Source organism: Equus caballus, chromosome 15 (genome assembly GCF_041296265.1).
Source record: "Equus caballus isolate H_3958 breed thoroughbred chromosome 15, TB-T2T, whole genome shotgun sequence".
Taxonomy (NCBI): Eukaryota; Metazoa; Chordata; class Mammalia; order Perissodactyla; family Equidae; genus Equus; species Equus caballus.
The window spans coordinates 80690066-80713024 of NC_091698.1; the positions used below are offsets into that span (position 1 = coordinate 80690066).

General features: G+C 41.4%; 1 protein-coding gene across 3 annotated transcripts in view; it reads left to right on the forward strand.

Moving 5' to 3' along the window:
* The first annotated feature begins 8961 nt into the window (after positions 1–8961).
* SRD5A2 (steroid 5 alpha-reductase 2) overlaps positions 8962–22959 on the forward strand; it is a 48229-nt gene continuing 34231 nt past the window's right edge. The window contains exon 1 of one of the 3 annotated variants that reach the window (XM_070236530.1): positions 8962–9275. In XM_070236530.1, the coding sequence (XP_070092631.1) occupies positions 8995–9275 (281 nt within the window). In that variant the 5' untranslated portion in view covers positions 8962–8994. The remainder of the gene's footprint in view (positions 9276–22959) is intronic. The other 2 variants (XM_001501522.4, XM_070236529.1) reach the window with 2 other exon arrangements.

A 22959-nucleotide genomic window follows, 5' to 3' on the forward strand; every position in this document is an offset into this window, starting at 1 on the left:
ATTTAAGGTCCTGAAGATTTACACCTCTGTTTTCTTCTAAGACTTTTATAATTTTAACTCTCACATTTATGGGTTTGACCCATTTGGAGTTAATTTTTGCATGTGGTATGAGGTAGGGGTCCAATTTCATTTTTTTTTGCATGTGGTATCTATTTGTACCAAAATCATTTGTTGAAAAAGCTATTCTTTCCACATTGAATGTCCTTGGCATTCTTGTTAAAAATGAGTTGACCATAGATCTATGAATTTATATCTGGACTCTCAATTTAATTCCATTGATCTATATGTCTCTTGTTATGCTAGTACTATCTTGATTACTGTTTCCTTGTAAGTTTTGAAATCGGAAGTACGTTTTTCAATTTCTTCTTCTTTTTAAAGATTGTTTTGTCTATTCTAGGTACCTTGCATTTCCATATGAATTTTAGGCTCAACCTTTCCATTTCTGAAAAGTCAGTTAGTATTTTGATAGAGACTGAGTTGAATACGTAGATAGGTTTCGAAAGTGCCTTATTCTGCTCAGGCTGCCATAACAAAATACCATTGACTGGGTGGCTTAAACAACAGGAAATTATACTCACAATTATAGAGACTAGAAATCTAAGATCAAGGTACTAGCAGGGTTGGTGGCCCGGCAAGAGATCTCTTTTTGGGTTGGAGATGACCACCTTTTCTCTGTGTCCTCACACTGCTGAGAGAGAGAGAGAGAGAGAGATCTCCCTCTTCTCATAAGGCCACAGTGCTACATTTGATTAGAGCCCCATCCTTATGAGCTCATTTAACCTTAATTACCTCCTAAAGACCCTATTTTCATATACAGTCATGTTGGGGGTTAGGGCTTCAACATGCAAATTTTGGGGGGAACACAATTCAGTCTATAGCAGGGAGTATGACATCTTAACAATATTAAATCTTCCAATCCATGAACATGGGATAACTTTCCATTTATTTAAGTGTTCTTTTATTTCTTTCAACAATGGCTTGTAATTTTCAGTACAAGTCTTGTTCTCCTTTTGTTAAGTTTGTTCCTAAGTATTGTGTTCTTAGTGGTGCTATTGTAAATGGATTGTTTTTGTAATTCATTTAGGATATTTACTGCTAGTTTATAGGAATATAAGTGATTTTTGTATGTTGATCCTGTATCTTGCAACCTTGCTGACCTCATTTATTTCTTCTAATAGTTTTTTAGTAGATTCCTTAGTGTTTTTTATATACAAGATCATGTCATTTGCTAATAGAGATAGTTTCACTTCTTCCTTTGCAAGCTGCCCCAACCATTTAACTTGTCTGTGTTTTGTTCTTGTTATTCCTTTCCTTTTGGATTATTTGAATTTTTTTTTAGATTTTACTTTAATTTTCCTGTTGGATTTGTAGTTGTTGTTTTTTTTATTGAGGTATAATCAGCAAGTAACATTATAACAGTTTCAGGTGTACAATATAATGATTTGATATTTGTATATATTAAGAAATGATCACCACAATAAGTCTAGTTAATATCCCTCCCCATATATAGTAGTTATTCTTGTTAAATTTATTTTAGGGTTGTCCTATGGATTTCAACATATATTGACAACTTTCACAGTGTAGTTATAGTTGCAATGAACTGCTTCACTTAAAAAATAGAAATCTTGCAATCTTATAAACTCATATCTCTCCATCATTTATGTTATAATTGTTATATATGATACATCAACATACTTTATACACTTCATAAAACATGTTGCAATTTTAGCTTTTAAACAGTTATATAGATTAAAGAATATTAAGAGGAAAAAGGCACAAATAGGTTTTTCTTTCGCATTTATCCAGATGTTCATTTCTGATACTCTCTATTTTTTTTCTTGAAGATCCATGTTTTCTCTTCATCCAGAAGAACTTTATCATTTATTGTAATGAAGTTATGAATCCTTATAGTTTTTGTTTATCTGAAAATGTCCTTATTTCTCCTTCAGAATTGATCAATATTTTTTCTTGGTATAGGTAGAATTCTGGGCAGAGATTTTTTCTTTTGGCATTTTAATGATGTTGTTCCACTCTTCTGTTTGGCATGTTTTCTGATGAGAAGTTAGCTGTGAATTAGATTGTTGTTCTCCTGTATGTAATATGTTGTTTTTCTATTGCTGCGTTCAAGATTTGTTCTTTATCTTTGACCTTCAATAAATTATATATGATTTACTTCAACATGGGCTTCGATGTGTTTTTATGCTAGTTGCTCATACCTTGAATCTGTAAATCTGTGTTTTATCAAAGTTGGGAATATTTCTTCCATTATTGCTTTGCATACTTTTAACATGCCAATATGTCTCTCTTATTCTAATATTTAAAATTATATGTACATTTGACTGTTTGATTTCATTTATAGGGTCATTAACACTACGTTTATTTATTTTCCATCTTTTTTCCAATAATCCACCTTCAAGTTCACTTATTCTTTCTTCTGTCTTCTTTATTCAGTTGTTAAGTCTATCCCTTAGTTTTTCACTTTATAAATTGTATTTTTTGGTACCAGAATTTCCATCTGTTAAAAAATTAATTCTATATATCTGCTGATATTTCCAATTTCTACGCTGTGATTTCATGAATTGAAAGCATGTTGTGTTTTATACTTTACTGAGGCTAATTATTGTTGTAGGTTGAACTGTTTCCCCCCAAAATTCCCATGTTGAAGTCCTAACCCCAAGTACCTAAGAATGTCATCTTATTTGGAAATAGGATCATAGAAGATGTAATTAGTTAAGATGAGATTATCCTGGAGTAGGGTGGGTCCTTAATCCAATATGACTGGTGTCCTTATAAAAAGGAGAAATTTGGACACAGATAGAGACACACACAGGATGAAGGCCTTGCAAAGATGAAGTCAGAGGTTGGAATGATGCTTCTATATGCCACAGAATGCCAAAGATTGCCTGCAAACCACCAGAAGCTAGAGGATAGGCATGGGACAAGTTATCCCTCACGGCCCTCAGAGGAACTAACCCTGCTGACAACTTGTTCTTGGACTTCTAGCCTCTAGAACTGAGAGACAATAAATTTCTATTGTTTAAGCCATCCAGTTTGTGACATTTTGTCATAGCAGCCCTAGAAAACTAATACAATTTTAATAGCCAATTTAAAATTCTTGTCTGATAATTCTAAAGTTTGGTTCATATTAATATTGGACTTGATTGATTTTTGTTTCTCTTGAGAATGTATTTCATTTCATTTATCCTTCCTATGTTAGGTAATTTTGGATTGTCTCCTGGACCTTATGAATATTAAGTTGTAGAGATTATGGGTTGTATTATTTTTCTCTCATGATTATTGTTTCCTTTGTTTTAGCTGGTAATTTCCTTGGCTGGGGTTGAACTTCAAACTTTTTTTCTTGTATTTCTCTTCAGAGCTTTTGTCTTGAGATAAGCTGCCTTGAGTCTGTTCTGCATGTGTGCTGTTCAGGAGTCAGAGATGTTGGTAGACAGAACTTGAGGATTCTTCTCTCTGGCTCTTTCCTTTTCAGGAATATGGTAGGGTTTTTTTTCACATGTGTCTCTGCTGCTGTTGTGAGAACTATTCAGACTGCACTTAGCCAAGGCTAAAAATCTCAGAAAAAGGAACTTATGCCTATAGCTGTCCATGTCCCACCTCCATGTGAACATGAACTCCTTATCAATATCTATCTGCTGCTTTTCATTCTCCAGTAACTTCAGGTAGGTTTTTTCCTCCCAGGGTTTATCATTGCACTCTGCAGTGTGTGTGTGTGTGTGTGTGTGTGTGTGTTTGTGTTTGTGTTTGGCAGAATCTTAGTCCATCATGTCTGGAAGATAATACCTTCACCTTCATTTTTGAAGGGTATTTTTATTGGATATGTAATTCTTGGCTGAAAAACTTTTTCTTCCAGCATTTAAAATATTTTGTTCTATTGTCTTCTGGCTTGCATAGTTTCTGTGAAATCTGTTGTACTTATTACCTTTGTTCCTCTGTGTCTTTTTTTTTCTGTTTGCTTTTAAGATTTTTCCCATTTATTACTGGTTCTCAGCAATTTGATTATGATATACTTTTCTGTGATTTGTGTGTATGTGTTCATCTTGCTTGGGGTTTATCCAGTTTCCTGGATCTGTAAGGTGGCGTTCTCATCAAATTTGGAAAGTTTCCAAACATTATTTCTTCAATTTTGTTTTCTGTCCTCCTTCCTTCTTTTTCTGGGATTCTATTACATATATCTTAGACTTTTTGATATTGTCACACAGGTCATTGAGTTGTCATTCTTTCCCCTCCTCCTCTCTACCTCTCAGTTTCTTTTTTCTCTGCATGCTTTCTCTTAGATATTTTTTGTTACTATGTCTTCAAATTTACCAATATTTTCTGTGAAGTGTCTAATCTATTGTTAATCATATCCAGCAAATTTTTCATTTCAAGCTTTTTTCACGGTTAGAAGTTCCATTCTTATATCTTCCGTTTATCTCATTATGTTCATTAAAAAAATCCTTAAACATGTTGAGTATGCTTAAAATAGATATTCTATAGTATTTGCCTGTTAACCCATCATTTCTGTCATTTCTATGTCTGTTTATGTTGATTGATTTTCCTCTTGATTATGTGTCACATTTTTTGGCTTCTTGACAAGTGTGTAGGGAATAATTAACTTTACCCAAAGATAGGTCTGCTCTTTGTCCTGGGTCCTTGGGGGATAGTCTCTAAACACTTGGGATAAAGAATTTGCCTGGTATTGTCCCCAGTTCCTCAGAAGTAGCCTTTAAATTCTTGGAATTTCCTGAGTGAAAGAAGTATCTTTGCTGTTCAAGGAGGCCCTGATAGTTTATACCAACTAGATGACTCAGAATGGGGGCTGGCTATGCCAGAAATACCAGCTATGTAATTAGAGGGTGGGGCTTTAAGCCACATGATAGCATCCTGACCTCTGGGGAGCAGACGGGGGCTGGAGAAAGAGTTCAATCACATGGCCAATGATTGAGTCAATCATGCTTACATAATGAAACCTTAATAAAAGCTCTGGACACTGAAGCTTGGGTGAGCTTTCTTGGTGGTCAGTGCACTGCATATGGTCACACACTGATGTGCTGAGAAGGTAGTGGATCCTGACTCCATGGGGAAAAGACAAGCAAACTTAATGTTTGGGACCCCTACTCCCAGACCTTATCTTATTCATCTCTTCTTTTGGTTGGGTCTGATTTGTATCTTTTTTTTGCTGTAATAAACTGCAATCATAAGTATAGTGCTTTCCTGAGCTCTATGAGTTGTTCTAGTGAATTATTGAACACTAAGGGTTAGTGGGGACCCCCAAATTTTAGTCAGCTTCTCAGAAGTGTATGTGGTCTGGAGACCCCTGAATTTGATAGTGTAGGAAGTGAGGCCAGTCTTGTGCAGGTTGTGTCCTAAACCTGTGAAGTTTGGCTCAACTCTAGTAGTTGATATCAGAAGTCAATGCAACATGTCTAATAATTTTGGGGACGTTGGACATTGTGAAGGTACATTGTTACTTGTCCGAATTTGTCTTCCTTTAAAAAGGGTTGAGCTTTGTTAAATTACTTATGAATCATCTTGATACATATAGGGGATTGATTTAACATTTCATTAGACAGATAGCCTTCACTCAAAAAATAGATTATTATACCACCTAAGCATACCCTGGGATTGCTACTGAATTTCACAGGTGATTTCTCTCTCTCTCTCTCTCCCCCCCTCCCCCCCAACACACACTCCAATCAGATCCCAACCTTCTCTTACATCAAACTCTTATACTCTGGACCACTATTCCTCTGCCCTAATCACCACAAAGCCAGGTACCAGACAACTGGAGATAGCCCCTAGAACCAAGAGCTCACTGCAATTATTCAAACTAACCAATCATGCTCACACTGCCTCATCTATTCCTCCCTGTGGGAGCCACAATAAAAGCTCTTGTCTACGTTTTCCTCTCACTCCCTCTGTCTCCTGACATCATGATTCTTCTGCGTGTGGTCTTGTGTGGCATCCTGTGCCTCCTATTTCTAGGGATCTGTGAGTATAAACTTTCTTCATGACAGTCATTTCCATGTCTGTGTGGCTCAGCATACCTGATTAAAACAAATCTCAGGTAAAACACTATTAAAACACACACAGAGTAAATACTGTATGATTATATTTATATAAAGTTCAAAAGCAAACATAACTAATTATGGCATTAGAAGTCAGAGTAGTGGTTATTCTGGGAGAGGAAGTAAGGAGGCATGAGGGAACTTCTGGTATGCGAATAATCTGTTTCTTGACCTAGGTGCTTGTTACAAGAATGTGTTCAGTTTGTGCAAATCAATCAAGTGGTATATTTACAATTTGGGCACTTTCTTTATGTATATAATACAGAACAGTTACATTATTGGTTCCAATTCTCTACCTCTCCCTGTATCCCTGTCCTTTGCCATGTAACTTTGCAATACCCTCCCACTCTGATGCTGGAATACACCATGTGACTTTATTTGGCCAACAGAATGAATAGGAAGTAAGAGTGTACTAGTTCTTGGCCTGAGCCTCAAGAGGTCTGGTATATTTCTTGTACTAAAATTTGTGTTTCTGTTATTGAGACTATATATAGACATGCTTGGGCTAGTTCACTCATCTTAGGATAAGAGCCGTGTGGGATAGAGCTGCCTCAGCTAAGGATTTCTATCCAAATCCAGCCTGGAGCAGGGCTCTCAGTTGCTCCAGAGATGAATGAGTGAGCACAGTCAAGATCAGCCAAATCCAGCCTTGGTCAGCTGATACCCAGCTAGCTCAGAGATGCATAAACTGAAGATAATTGACTTTTAGGGCAGTTTGTAATGCAGCAAAAGCTAACTAATACAGTAGCAGAAAAGGATAATGAGGACCAAAGTTGCGCAAAGTTAGGAGAAAGGAGGGAGAAATTTCGTTAAAAGAAAAGTTATTCCATTGAGTTGGGTTTAAAACGTCATACTGCTTCTTATCGTGATACTGTATGGCATCCAGAAGGGTATAATTTCCTGAGTCTACAAGCCAGCCTCCCAGGAAGGCTATGGCTATTGCGGACAGAGAAGAGGTAACAACCAGGAAGACACAGAGAGCATTCGAGTGTGGATGGAGTGTGAAGGGGAAGATAAATTGGTTCATTTTGGGTGGGGTTGAATTTGAGGTCTCTGAAGAACATCCAAGTGGAGTTGTCCAGCAGGGAGGAAATGCAGATCAGAAGCTCAGATCTTTGCTGGAGATCGAGATTTGGGTGTCCTCAACTAGCAGGTAGTAACTGAGAAAGCTGGGACGAGATGTGCAATACAAAGCCAGCGCAAAAACAGCTCCAGGGAGCCATGAGAGCCAACAACTGATTACTCCATGGGAAGTACTTTAACCAGTATGGGTGGTTCCTAGTGGTGATCAATTGAAAACTGGCACATGATTACTACTTCATTTTTAACCCACCAGAGAGATGATCAATAACTCTTGGTCAGTAAGCAGAGGGTGCCCCATAGGACTAAAGCATCACCTTATACCACGTGTCCCAGGTATCTGGAAACACCCCTAAACTGGGCAGTTGGGACAGTGCCTTTCATTGGAACAGCCAGTAGGACAGGGCAGGAGTGGATGGGGAAATACCGAGTGGGGCTCTTGAGAGGCCATGAGTTGGATCTAAGAAAGAGGGATGAAGAAAGCGCCCAAGAAAGGGGAGAGGGAGAAGGGGAAAGACTGAGATGCAGCTTGACGTTGTGACCAGAGGAGAAAATTAATAGGGATAAAGTTATCAAGGAAGGTGGGACAAGAAGATGGATGAGTGAAGTCAACAGCAGGTGGGAAGAGGAGGCTGACATGGAAGGAGGAAGCCGGATCAAGGAAAGAAGGTAGAGAGAAAAAGGGGCACAAAATAGAAGAAGGGCAGCCGGGGAAGTCTGGATACTGAATGCTAGAAGGGAAGAGGAAATAGGTAATGAACGAGGGGGTGAAGGAGGAGAGAAGGATGGCAAATAGAAGGAAGACAGAAAGAACCACATCTGGTTTTCAGAGTGCAGTTGGCATCTCCAATGGCACCACCATATTGAACCCTATTTACCCGTTCTAGGAGCTAGGAGAGGTCATCCCGTGGCAGAAGTCCTAGACCTTAGCCTGAGTCTGGCCAGCTCCTGGGGTCCTTGGGAGGAGAAGAGCAAGGAGGTACCAACAGGATCACTACTCCTGGCCGCAATCCGTGCTTTCGCTCCCGCGCTCAGCGGACGCGCCTCTTTAACAGAGGCGGGCGGCCCAGGAGAGCACCCAGGGATGCAGAGAGAAACCGTGGAGTAATTAGAGCCCGGGAGAGGCTGGTACCTGCCTGGGAGAGAGTGGTGCAGAGGAGGCACTGATGATGAAAGCGGCGAAGGAGCGTGGTGCCCCAATGCAAAGGGGCTGGAGGACGCGAGAAGCGCCTGGATGTCCGGTCCAGGGTCGAAGGAAGGCTGCAGCATTGACTGGAAGCGGGCGGGGAGTGAAGGAGTGTAGGGAACCAGAGGGGTTGGGCAAATCCTGGGCTGGGGTGGTCTGAGTGTGGGGGCTGCTCACAATGCCACAGAGAAAGTGTGTTGGGGCGGGAGAACGACCCCGGCTAAATTGTCCCTCTGGTTTTCTCTCCTGATTGTCTAGTTCCAGCAGTTGGAGTATCAAAGGTTGACGGGTGAGGAACAAGTCATCGAAGAGCATTCTAAAAGGGAGACCTGCGGCAGGCGGTGGAGAGGGCGGGCGCGCTGGTGAGGCGCGAATATGGGCTAGTCGAAGGCCTGGGGGCCCCGGGAAACGTTTTTTGGCCCCACCAAAGCCTTCGTCCACCCCTCCACTCTGGCAGGCCCCTGAAGCCCCAGCCCCGCGAAAGGGGCATCGCTGCTGAGGCAAGCCAGGGCTGACTGCGCCAGGTGGGAGGCAGGATAGAGGGGAGGGAGCCAAGGCCGAAGGGGCGGACACGGGGTGGCGTCTAGCGCTCCATAAAGGGACCGTGGGGGCCGCCTCTTCTCTGCGCAGGCGGTGGCCACCGGCGGGAAACACGTCGCGATGCCCGTTCACTGCCAGCAGAGCCCGGTGCTGGCAGGCAGCGCCACTTTGGCCGCCCTGGGGGCGCTGGTCCTGTACCTCGCGAAGCCCTCCGGCTACGGGAAGTACTCGGAGAGCGTGATGCCCGCGGCTATCCGCCTGCCCGCCCGTGCCGCCTGGTTCCTGCAGGAGCTGCCCTCCTTCGCGGTGCCCGCGGGGATCCTCGCCCGGCAGCCTCGCTCTATCTTCGGCCAGCCTGCGACTGTGCTTCTGGGCCTCTTCTGCGCACATTACTTTCACAGGTAGCGTTTCCCTCCCCCGGGCGCGGAGAGCAGCGCCCTGCCGGGCTCCCGGCGTCCAAGAGCGCAGCGCGCCGCGCGCCCCGAGGAGCGCAGAGGGGGCGCGGGCGGCTGCCCGGAGCGCGCGGCAGAGCTCGCGGGGAGCGCCTGGCGGGGCCGGGACTGCGGGCGGGACGCAGGGGAGTGGAGAAGCGGTCGCGGGGCAGACGCGGACTTCACTCCCCCCGGCCGCGCGCGCTTCTCCCAGCTCCAAATCCGCCGGCTGCTCCGGGAAAGGAGGTCAAGCAGGGCAGGAAGCGAGCCGGACTGGTCAGGTTGGGTGGAGCTATTGGACGGACGGTTCCCTCTCCAACTCCGCTCGATCCAGCGTCACCTGTGGCGTCTCACTCCCAGCCCTTCTAGTTCTTCCTTCACTTTTCCTTTGTTAGGTGGGGGCGGGCTGGTTCTGGGATCTTGAGAGAGTCTGTGTTGGCACCTTCAGAAGGAAACCTCGCTCAGGAGGACTGATCAACTTAATCTTTTCGGGTCTGAGGGCGGTGGGCAGAGCCAGACCCAGACTTCGATGGTGGGAAAGAGAAGGTGCTGGGAACCCAGCGGCCTGAGTGAAAGCCCCTCTTCTCAGGTCCCACCCAAGGGGACCACCACCAACTCGTCTACCTTTCCAGTTCCACTGGGACATAAATGTCGAAGTTAATTTAGAGTTCAAATGTTCTTCTAAATTAAAAATCCCAAGTTTAGAAGAACCTTGCCTTCTGGTCTGAGAAGGAAAGACAGGAAAAAAAAGGGCCTTAAGGATTAGAACGACAGCCGAACCCCAAAACAGTCTCACAGGGGAAAGGAAGAACACATGATTGAGTTGCCTACCACGCCCAGTCATTTAGCATCTGTCGTCTCATCCAGCCCCATTGTAACCTTGTGAGATATGTAGTTATCATGCCCCCTTTATAGACAGAACCTGAGGCTGAGTAAGGTTAAATGGCTGAATGGAGATGATACAGCTGGTGCCCAGCCAGATTCAAATCTAAGCCCGTGAAACTCCACAGCTCAAGACCTTTTGACACGTTAAGCAGGCAGATGCTCCATGCAAGGAGAAAACAGAGTCTATGGATAGAGAAAGGCTGCCAAACCAAATCAAGAATGTAACAGAATCACAGCCTTATTTTGAGTAGAGCATTTGTAGGGTCAAAAGATCAAGAAAATCTGGATTAGAAATTGGGGTGAAGAATGCCTCTGGAAGCTGAAAGGCATAATGTCTCTCTCAAAGGAGAAAAGGAGCCCATTGCAGAGGAAGGGGGTGTAAAGGACGAATTGTAACCTGTCTTTCCTTGTAATCCCTTCTTAGACTCTGGATCTTTTTTATTGGTTAAGATTTAATATTTATGCAATCTTAACTGAACTCTCAGTCTTTTGAAAAGATAAGTATTGGCAAGCAATAAGAACTAAAATTTCAGAAATGGATGTCCTTTCCACAAATATTTTCTAAAAGCCTTTTGTGGACAAGGTGCAGGCCTAGTTAACAACCACTTTATTTTATTCAGATTTTGATGGTTTAATTTTGAACAGAAAGAAGGATGTTGGGTTCAGGAGATAGGTTTTGACTTCAATGTTTTTGGAACAGACATTACACGAAAAAATATGATTCTGTCAGACAATTACTTTTATCTTCGAGTTAACTACTGTCAGCACCATAAACAGTATTTTCACGAGGTCATTTCCTTTTAACATAATGAGTAGTGTTTTCTGATAGTCCTATTAACATAATTTTTAGACTTGTTTTTAAAATCGAAAGGTACTTTGCACAATAAATCATGATCAGTACATTAAGAAAGCCAAAGTAATTGCCCATAAAAATGAGTATCAACACACTGTCCATCTTCTCCTGGGGAAAATGGAAAATAGGAGTAAAGGATTTGGAGATTGATTCTGCCTGAGGGGAAATTGCCCACTGAAAACACAACTCTGAGTGAGTTGTCGCTGAGGCATGAAGATGTGATGTGTGCCCGCCTTTCCCTTTGTGTGAACTCTTTTGTTGAGGCCACTGGAGTATTGGATCTGTTATCATTGTGAGTGCTCTGTGCTAACCACTGTTGATGGATTATCTACTCATTCTCATACTGAGCCATTAGGTGGGCACTGTTATCACCCTCATTTTGTGGGTGGGAAACTGGAGCAAGAAGAGGGTTAAATGATTTGCTCAAGGTCACACAGTAGCCTGGGGAGCCAGGGTTCAGACCCAGGGAGTTTGAACCCAGATCGCAGACTCTGCTACCAGGATCAACTGTTTTATACTTGTTCTTACTGCCTCATCCTTGCCTTTTAAAAACTATATTTAGGCTTAAAATGATTATTTCTTAATTATAAAAATAATAAATGTTCATTAAAGAAAAAAGGCAAATACAAAAAGGATAAAAATGCTCACAATTTCAATGCCTAAGTATATTAAATGGTTAATGTTTTAGAACATTCCCATCATACTTTTATTTTTCATAGTAGATTTTTACACGTGCTCATTATGTTGAATATATATATATAGGTTTTTGTTTTACTTGATTACTTAACATTTTATAATAAGTATTTTCCCACATTATCATAGAATCTTTATAAAAATCATCTTAATGGCTGCTTGTTATTTCATCTCTCATAAAAACAATAATTTACCTATCTGTTAATTATAGTTGGACATTTAATTTGCCCTTGTTTCTTTCTTATCTATTTGTTTATTTTGGGCTAGGTTAAATGAGGCTGTGATGTGAAATTTTGCACCTGTATGCTTTTCAGAAGTCAGGACTGTATTCTTAGTCGAGATTCCCAGAAGTGGTTCAAAAGCTGTGAGCATTTTTGCACTGAGGCTTTAGGAGTCATTTGGCTTGATAATGAGGGCACATTAAGGGAAAAGCATCAGGCTGTCTTGCTTTACACCCTCTAGTGCATAGCTGTGACACAGAGAGTAAGATCGAGGGACAAGGGCTCAGGAGAAGGCTGGCTCAGGGGTGGCTTAGACTCTTTTGCACAATGTCCCTTGGGGACTGTTCAGAATAGCCGTATGTCCCGTTAGTTAGAAGTTAAAACTCTCTGCACTTTTCTCCATACAAGGGTGACATACTGGAATGTAAGTTTCACAGGGCGAGGATTTTTGTCTCATTTGTCCATGGTTGTATACAGTATACAGAAAAGTGTTGGTACTCACTAAAATTTGTTGAATGCATGAATGAACTCTACTTCTGACATTAGTACAGGCAGTTAGAATTGTGGGAGTGCTAGTGACTGCTTAGAAATTATTGAGATTGCACGGCTAGTCAACTCAGATAATTCTCCTCCCTTCAGAATCTATTGTTGTGGATGTTTGGATGGTTTAGCCCTGTGAAAATGACTGCTGCATAAGCATGTTGCCTAATCCCACTGCCAAAGTTGTTTGAAGTTAGAGTTATCTCACTTCTCCTTGACCTTGACTACAGCCCTGGAAGGATCCTTTGCCCATACTCTCTCATTAATCTTCATTTTCCCAAGAAGCCTTGGTGTTCTGTGCAATAGTCATCACATGACCTATGCCAGTGGCAGCTGATGTCTTTTTCAAGCCTTGGATGGGAACTTGGTATTTGGATGAAAAAGAAAAAGAAATCTCTTCTCAAAAAAAAGGTGACTATATTGTGAAAAGTTACTGGCATGGGTGACCTTCCATGATGTGCCTCCAGAAGCAGAGTATAAGGCACATATTAGAGTCTGTTTGAATTTTGAGAGAGCTTTCCTAGGGTAGATGCTGAAACAGATGATATTTCCTAAACAGCCAAATAAAATGATGGCTTCAATAAGATACCTTTTTGCTTTATTGGTCAGTTCATTCTCCAGCAGCATGACTTCCTTCCCATCTTTCAAGACTCAGGTTAGGCATCACTTCCTCCCAGAAGCCTTCTCTGAGTCCCTTCTCTATGAGTCCATTCCTTGGGCTTTCATAGCAGCCAGTGTGGCCTTCCACGAGCCACTTCACACACTGGAGCATAATTATCCGACCTAAGGAAATTTCATCCTGTCTGTGCAGCCTTCTCATTTTACAGAAGCAAAGCACCAAGAGGTTTAGCCAATTAGGGGCAAAGAGGGGACTGGAACTTGAGCCTCCTGGTGTGCCCTGCCAATGTTTCTCCAATCTCATAGGAGGTACAGATGTCTCAAATATTCAGAAGTAATCAAACCTCAAAAGGAAATCACTCATTGACTGAGAACCAGAATGATTAATGGCCACAATGGAAACTATCTACACAAATCTCTCCTCTTACAGATTGAGAAGAAAGACCAGGCAGGATAAGCCACATTCTTGTGGTCACTTAATCATGTGTTAAGGACATTCATGAGGCATTGTTGGATTGATTAACTGAAGGATTCTTTAGAATGGGAATCAGCAACCTTTTCTGTAAAAAGCCAGATAGTAACTATTTTAAGCTTTGCAACCATATAGTCTCTGTCATAACTACTCAGCTCTGCTGTTGTAGCGTAAAAGCAACCACAGGCAATATGTAAACAAATGAGAGTGGTTGTGTTCCAATAAAACTTTATTTACAAAACAGGCAGTGGGCTGTATTTGGCCTGTGGGCTATATTTTGCCAGCCCCTTCTTAAGAAAACTACGAATGGCATAGCTTTACATTTAATGCCCTGGTAATTCTATAATAAAATTTTGTTAAATCCTATAGCAAAGCAGTGGGCGTATTCTAGAAAATTTCTACCACAATTAATTAGTAGTAGGAATTTGGTAGTAAGCATCATTTTCTGAGAATTCCTGGGTTCCAAGTCTTTTATTTGAGCCCTCTTGGGAAAATAGTAGGAGTCTTGCCATTTACATTCTAAATGGGATGACATCATAAGTACATCTGAAAAATGTAGAGCTATGTTCGCCAAAAATGTAAACAAGTTTAGAGATCTTGGTTGTTTCACTTTTACCACATTGAAGAAAGGACCATCTTGCTCATTTTACATCTAACTTAATGTCGCTTACAAAGAACAAACAGGATAAGAAAATAGTGATCAAAACCGGTGAAGTGACACGTACGAAGTTGCATGACGAGGAAAGGGCAGAGTGGGGCTTGAACCCAGGTCTCCTGATTTTCTTCTTTTTTTTTTTTTAAGTGAGGAAGATTTGCCCTGAGCTAAAATCCATTCCAATATTCCTCTGTTTTGTATGTGGGATGCCTCCACAGCATGGCTGATGAGTGGAGTAGGTCTGCACTTGGGATCCTAACCGTGAACCTGGGCCTCCGAAGCACAGCATGTGGAACTTTAACCACTCAGCCGTAGGCCAGCCCCTCCTGATTCTTTGTCAGAGTTCTGCATGTTCAGAACTGTGCTAGATCCTATGGGAGACACAAAAGAAATATAATATGTGGTGCTTGCCCTCCAGGAGAAAGGCAAAAAAGAGCATCATTGTGTGCCTAGCACTCATTATGGTGTGAAAGTTGGATGGCGGCAGTGTCAGTGTGAGAGGCCCAGAACAAGTAGGAAAATGCAAGTTGAGGGACCACCTTCATGCCACTGAACATATGAGGTCTCTGGCATCTGTCTGTGTTTGAGTGTGCATGAATCTGAGAGGGTTGATGGGTGGGTGGTTTTGAGGGACCCTAATAAATGGTACTCTTCTTCCCCACTGAAGTCCAGAACCAACTGAGAGATAGACCTTGGAATTAGGCAGCTAGAGACAAATTACCACCCTTATTAGTGGTAAAGCTGGTTTGGGGGAATGTGGCTTACATTTTGAATCATGTGGGCTTCCTAATACTTTACCTTAAAAATACTCAGCAACAACCGTGACTGAACACCACAGGCCTTTCCCAGTGGTGGACATTCTGAAAAACAGCAGAATGAGAGAACAGCTGAACTGTACACGTGCCTTGAGAGGCCCTGCTTTCAAATTTACCACTCAGGTAATTCACTTTTCTTTCCCTGGGGAGGAATGGGTGGGGACAGAAGAAAGGTCTAGAAGGATACTCCAATGAAGGACCCCCAGCAAGCAGGAGGGGGAGCATAAATGTTTTCTGTTACTAGATAGAATATAAAAGCTGTCTACCTATTGATATTTTCCAGAGCCTGGCAACTTGATTCTTGAACCTGGGGCACTTCCCATTCTGCTTTTTGACTCCCTGCCACGTATGGCAATGGGAACATCAAAATCTGGACTCAAGTTGTTTAAGAAGTTGCTGTGCTCAACCCAGGAGCCTTTAATGAGACTCAGCTCAGAATAGGAGCTCTAAATTTTAAAACGCTTTGAATTGGGGCCAACAGTGCAATTTGCCTTTTGTTTAGTTATGGAGCGGGGATAAGGGAAGGCATAGCCGATATTTATTGAGCTCTGGGTGTTCCAGGAATCATATTATGTGTTTTACATTGGTTATCTCATTTTGTCTTTGAGACAACCGCTATTATTAATGCTATTTCACAAGTGACCTCACTCTTGCTGATCGCAGTGGTTGGTGGCAGTGGGTGGGAGTAATGGGCAAGCCCTTGAGCTGGTCCTCATGTGGTGGTCTCTCCCAAGGTTTGTGGGTGGGAATGTGATTTCAGTCAGGAAAAAGGGACCTGTTTGGTGACCTATGACTTAAAATTGCCCTGTGCTCTATATACTCTGTCTTGGAATACCTCTCCTCTTTTTAATTCCAAAAACCTTTTGCATCTATGCCATAATATCCAATCTTACTATCCAAGTCTTAAATCAGGCTCTGGGCCATTTTCAAAATTCTTCCATTATACTTGCTCCATGTTGTCAAGACTGATCCTAGAAGTTACTGTGAAGATAAATATGCCAATTTGCTTTGGACATTTTTCCTATCTGACCATGAAACATCTCAAGATCCTTTTCTGTGTACAGACTCTTTCTCTCTCCTGCCTCTATCTGCCCTCTTTTAACAACAGTGCATGGTCTCACTTTAGTCTTTCAGTGAATGTTCTTTACTTGCCCAAAGTTAAATATCTGATAAGCAAATCTAAATACTAGAGTATTAAGTCCTTTGTTTTCTTATTATTGAGCTTTGAAAGTTCTTTATATATTCTGGATACAATTCCTTTACCAGATACATGCTTTGCAAATATTTTCTCAAAGTCTATGTGGCTTGTCTTTTTCATTCTCCTAACAGTATCTTTTGAAAAGTTGAAGTTTTTAATTTTGATGAACTTCAACTTCTCTATTTGTTTTTGTTCTTTTGGTGTCATATCTAAGGAATCTTTGCCTGATCTAGGGTCACAAGAGTTTTCTCTTATGTTTACTTATAGAATACTTAAAGTTTTAGGTTTTATGTTAGGTCTGTGATCCATGTCGAGTTAATTTTCATATGGAGTTAGAAATATGAATCAAAGTTCTTATTTTCCCACCAATTTGTCCAGAGTGTTTCTGTCTTAGTCAGCTAAGGCTGCTATAACAAAATATCATAAACTAGGTGGCTTATCAACAACAAAATTTGTTTCTCACAGTTCTTGAGGCTAGAAGTCTGAGATTGTGGTGCCAGCAAGGTCTGGTTCTGTTCTGGTGAGGTACTTCTTCTAGGTAACAGATGACTGATGTCTTGTTTATCCTCACGTAGTGGAAAGAGAGTAAGTTAGCTCTCTGGATTAATCCTCTTTATCCCTGGTAATATTCTCTGCTCTGAAGTCTACTTTTGTCTGATTCTAATTTAGTCACTATAGCTCTATTTTACTAAGGTTAACATGGTTTACACATTTTCAACATTTTACTTTTAATATGTTTCTGTCTTTAAATTTAATGCGTGTTTCTTGAAGGCAGCTTATCGTTGAGTCTTGCTTTTTGCTCAGCTCTGACAATCTCTGTTTTAGCTCTCTGGCCTCTTCTTATAAGGGCACTAATTCCATTCATGAAGGCTCCACCCTCATGACCTAATTACCTCCAAAGTGCTCCATGTCCAAATACCATCACTTTGGGGATTAGATTTCAACATATGAATTTTGGGGTGACACAAATGTTCAGTCCATAATAGTCTTTTTTGTTTTGTTGTAACCCTATCGCTTTTTCCATTCTCAGGCTTAATACGCAATGACCTTGGGCCCTGTGTTACAAATTTCTAAACTTGTGGAGAGCTAAGCATGATAGGAGGTGGCTTCCTTTACTCGAATCCTATGGCTCCATGTAGCTGTGGCTGGCCAGGTGGTCCTAAGGCTATAGGGCAGGGGATAGAGTATGGGAGATAGCAGCAGATACTTATGAATGACAGGCCTAAAACTTTCATATAGTAAATTCTGCCACATAAGCTTCAGAAAATGCTTTTTCTTTTTTCGTCAAAGTGAATAATGGAGTGTAGATATAGGAAGGAGATGTGCTGAGGCCGATCCATCTTTGAATGTTGTGTCCTTTGATCAGGACTACTGAGTCCCAGGAAAATATTTAAATGAAAGTGAAGTGGAAATTCCTTAAAAGTTCTCAGAATGATGGCAACATCTAGGCCTCATTGCTGCATGGCAGTACAGAGCTTTTTGCTTCCAAAATACATCAGAAGCCCTATAAACCTGGGCTTCCGTATGAAGCCAAAAAGCTGGAATTAGAAAACCATGACTTTCTTTTTGCAAACAATGAGAAATAAAGGAGACAAAATTATGGCTTAGAGAAATGATATATTTGTGTCCAACAGTGAACGTGCCTTGTCCTGAGCCTACCATAACAGGCATGCTGAACTTCAAGCTGTACTTCAAGCTGAAAACCACCTATGTCACCATTTATAATTTATTAATTTGTTCATGACCAGTTAGCATGAGGGTTGAGGAGGTGTGCCTACACAACGCCAAAACCCACCCCAGACTGATCAACGTAAAAAAAAGATAAGCTAGTTATTCAAATGAAATGATTAGTTACTCAGGCCAAGAGGTTGATCTGATTTTTTTGTATACTCATATTTTGATCTTCTTGGGTACTGAAATATAAATAAATAAATAGAGTCAGCAGTCAGTAGCCCGTCTCTTATAGGATGTTGTATCTCCATGATGATTACCTTTCTATCTCTCAGAGGAATCCTCAAAGTTTCTTAAAATCTTGGTAATTCATTAGATGTTCAGACTCAACTTCTGTTTTGACATAGATGCAGGAATAAAGAGGTAAAATGAGCAAGTGAGCTGTTCCAGGGTCTTCCAATACCACCGGGACACACATATGAACATTTAAAAACATATAAGCAGAAAACTTAAAAATGATGTATCATATTTTAGGTCTTCGTGAGCTAAGCATCTCAATGTTTTTCATAATTTAAATAGATCTGCTGGATCATGACCGCTAGATAATTCAAATCAGATGACATCTGCAGGGGGTTGACAATGGGACCTGGCTGTCCTCGCTTCCAGGGCATCAGAGCAAGATGGGAAGAAGTCCCAGGAGCCTTGAGGGAAACTTCACATCGAATTTTTCCCATGATACAGCCCTCGATAGAAAATGGTCAATCACTCCACTGCAAGGGAAAAATGTGGTTTTATTGAATTGAGCCTTTCTTTTACTAGATTTGGAAATCTAATTTCTCTGTGTGAACATAGCCTTTGGAGAAGCCAAAACATCGGGTCAATGCTAATTTGAAAGAATTGGTTAAATATGCCACTGGAGCTTTTATGTCAGTGGTTTTTAACCCACGGTGCACATTAGAATCATCTAGGGAAATGTTTAAATGCTACTAATGCTCAATGTCCTACACCCGAGATTCTGATTAACTTGTCTTCAGTGCCTCGTCCCCTTTAGCATTCCTAAAACCTCTTAGGTAATTTGAATATGCGCCCAGCGGTGAGAACCTCTGGTGTAGACAAATGTCTATGCAACTGACTCATTTTTTTCACACAGTGACTGTAGAAGAGCAAAATGCTCAAGAACGTGAACTCTGGAACTAGCTCCACCTGGACTTGAATCCCAGCTCTGATATTTCACAGCTTGTGACCTTGTGCTAACTTAATCTCACTGTGCCTCAATTTCCTTATTTGTAAAATGGAGACAATTATAATAATACCTATCTCTTAGGGTTATTATAAAGATTAAATGACTTATTATGTGCAAAGTACTTAGAACATTATTTGGAACATGGTGTGCGCTGTATGAATATTAGTTGTCTGTGGTCTTTTGCTGGTATTTCCTTTACTGCATGTCTGAACTTAAATTAATTTCAAAGGCCTAATATTGGTCTAACAAGTTGTATTAGTTTGTTAGCTGCTGTAATACAAACTGGGTGGCTTACAACAACAGAAATCTTTCTCTCCCCCTTCTAGAGCCCATAAGTCTGAACTCTAGGTGTTGGCAGGGCTGTGCTCTCTTCAGAAGCTCTAAAGGAAAATCTGTTCCTTGCCTCTTTCAGCTTCTGGTGGCTGTCGGCATTCCTTGGCTTGTGGTCGCATCTCTGTGCTCTGTCTTCACATCACTTTTTTCTCTGTGTGTCTTTCTTCTCTCCTTCTGCCCCTTTCTCGTATAAGGAAGCATGTGATTTCAGTTAGAGTCCACCCAGATTGTCCAGGATATGCTCCCCTTTTTAAGATCCTTAATTTAACAACATCTTTTGCCATATAAGATCTGAGGATTAGGGTGTGGACATATCTTTTTGGGGGCCACCATTAAACCCACTACACAAGGTCCACAGTAAAATGTAAGCTTGGATGGGTTGCCCAACTGACTCATTCTGTGTTTAGTCGCCTTTGTGTTTGGCCAGCACATCCCACTCTTTAATATGTCCCAAACCATTATTTACAATGACAGGTACCATCAGAGTATACCGACAAGTGACTGTTCATTGTCAGTGTTTATTTCTTAGGAAGAACTTGGGGAAGTGGGCCAAGGCTCAGATGACTGGTTGGTCTAATGCCTTTTGGCATACAGAGAGACTCCAACAAGGGAAGACCTCTTGGTGGGTTCTGCTTCAAAGAGAATAATTTTGGGAAAACTCTATTTTATGACTAAATGCAACCCCCAAACCTCACCAATTCTGGCTTTAAACTTGGAAAATCTTGATACTTACTTCAAAAGAGAATGGTGCATTAATCATGACTCTTTCAGTTCCAAGTGACAGAAAAATCAATTCAAGTAGGCTTAAGTAAGACCTGAATTTATTAACTCTCATAACTGGAAAATTCCAACCTCAGGTCTGATTGATGCAGTGGTTCCAAAGATACCATCAGGGCCTGGTTTCTCTCTCCAGCTCTTGGCTACTTCTTTACTGGCTCTGTTCTCAGAAAGGCTGTCCTTTGGTGGTGGCAAGACAGCTGTAGCATCTAAGAGCTTATATCCTCTCAGATCCAAGAAGAAGATGAAGAAAAGAACAGTTCTAGAAAAAATGTAAACAAAACCTTATTGAGATTTGTTCGGTCACATACACATCCCTGAAACAACCAGTGTGATAGGGCTATCCCTGTTATGATTGGCTGAGGACGCTGGAGAGGATGAACCCTCTCATGGGCTAAGACTGGGGAAGGCACTGAGTCCTTGGTAGAGAAGCAGGGTAGTTACATCAGAGTGAAGAATGAATGTTGGATGGCAAAAATAACAAATGACTGCTATAGGTGCAACAAGATCCTTGGGCTAAAATGACTGAAAACCTTTTGAAGGGCATATGGGATTTTTTTTCCAATTGTATACTTTGATCTCAATTTTCCTTTCCAATTGAAAGTGAGTAAGTTGTTTTGAAGCAGAGAACCTTCATTTAAATCCCATCTCTGCTGCTGCTTTGTAGCTGTGTGGCCTTAGGAAAATTACCACACCTCTCTGAACCTCATGTTCTTCACTGGCCCAGCAGTAACACACATACATACACAAACAAATAGACACAAAGATATACATACACACACACACACACACACACACACACTCAGGATAGATGCCTTCTTATCAGGACCATCTACCATCAGGGTGCATAAACAGAATAGTTCTATCTGAAGACAGTCTGATTTGGTACCAAAGAACCATCTTGCCCCTCCAACTCTTTTCTGTGGCCCTGAAACATGTCTGAAATTCCTATCATTCAAGTGTTTTCTTTCTTTTTTTTTAAGATTGGCATCTGAGCTAACAACTGTTGCCAATCTCTCTCTTTTTTTTTTTCTGCTTTATCTCCCCAAATCCCCCCGGTACATAGTTGTATATCTTAGTTGCAGGTCCTCTAGTTGTGGCATGTGGAACGCTGCCTCAACGGGGCCTGACGAGCGGTGCCATGTCTGCGCCTAGGGTCCGAACCCGCGAAACCCTGGGCCGCCCCAGTGGAGCACGAACCTAACCACTCGGCCATGGGGCCGACCCGTTTTCTTTGGTTTAAAGCAAAGCCAGGTAGCAAATTCAAACAGATCCCAAGGAGAAACAGTGTGAAATCCTCTACCACTGACTACCCCTCATCTTCCGTCTTGGAGGGGATAAGCCAGACAAAGTCACCTTGTGAGATGATTTTTGTTGCCACATGCAATGCAACCACAAGAACTAGATAAAAATGATCTCCCTCTCCTTCCACATCTATTTAGAGTTCTTCTCTTACTACTTCTCCTGTCACTCAGGTAGGACCTTCATAGTCCCTGGAGATACTCAATGCCATAGGGAATTTTCACATTGAAAAACTTTGTCTAGAGTTTTCGTTTCTCTAAGTGTCATCTATTGTAAAATGACCTCTCTCCTCCATAATCACAATTCTCATTTTCACAGTGGAGCTGATGTTAGGGAGGGTGAGTGCCATCTGATTACTATTTGATTAAACTATTCATGTGAAGCATGAATGACAGGCTCAAAATTCTTTCAGAGGATAGTTTTTATCTTCAATATTCTCTTTTGGTGTAAGAGGTTTTTTGAGAAGGATACTTGGGTCTCTTTCTTAGTGTTCTAAGATCAGTTGCAAATGTACTCAACAACAGGTGCTAACTCCACTTCTGAAAGATTGTTGGCTGGAGGTTTTAACTATCACTTAGAAGATAATAGGAAGTAGAACATCCTGAGGGACTGGGACAAAGGAATGGTAGATTCAATAAGATAATTGGAAATATTTGAAGACTGGGAAATTTCCAGGAACAATGATCTTTTTGGGGTATGACCATGCATGTCTGTCATGCTTGTCTGGGATCTGGAGAACCTAGGAGAAAGAGAGAAGCAGGAGGAGAGGGCCCCACAGGGGAGATGATATGAGCAGACACAAAGACTAGGGCACAAAGACCAGCTTCACCATTGGTCTTAGGCTGGCCCTAGGTTTTATACAGAGAAACTCTAATGATAGATTTCCTTAATGGGGAGAGAAAAACACAGTCATTAGGTTAGAATATGTGCCAGTTACATTCAATTATACAATTTAATTCTTTCAACACTCTTCTGAAGTTGGTACCATTATTATCCTTTTATCAATGGGAAACTGAAGTTTAGAGGAGTTAAGTTGCCAAGGTCATTGTGGTAGTTAAAAAACATGTTCACAATTTTTTTTCATATGACTTCCTTGAAAAGATCATACCCAATTCCCTTCTCCTTGGTTGGAGACCAGAATTTGTGGCTAGCTTCTAACAATTACAGTGTGGTGAAGTGATAGTGTGTGACTTTCGATACTAGGTCATAAAAAAGATAGCTTCTGTTGGCGTTCTTTCTTGGGTTGCTTGTTCTGGGGGAAGTCTGCCACCATGTCATGAGGATGCTTAATCTGCCCTTGGCTGAAGTCAATGTGGAGAAGGTCCATGTGAGGAGAAGATGAGGCTTCCTGCCCACAGCCAACACCAACTCTTCAGCC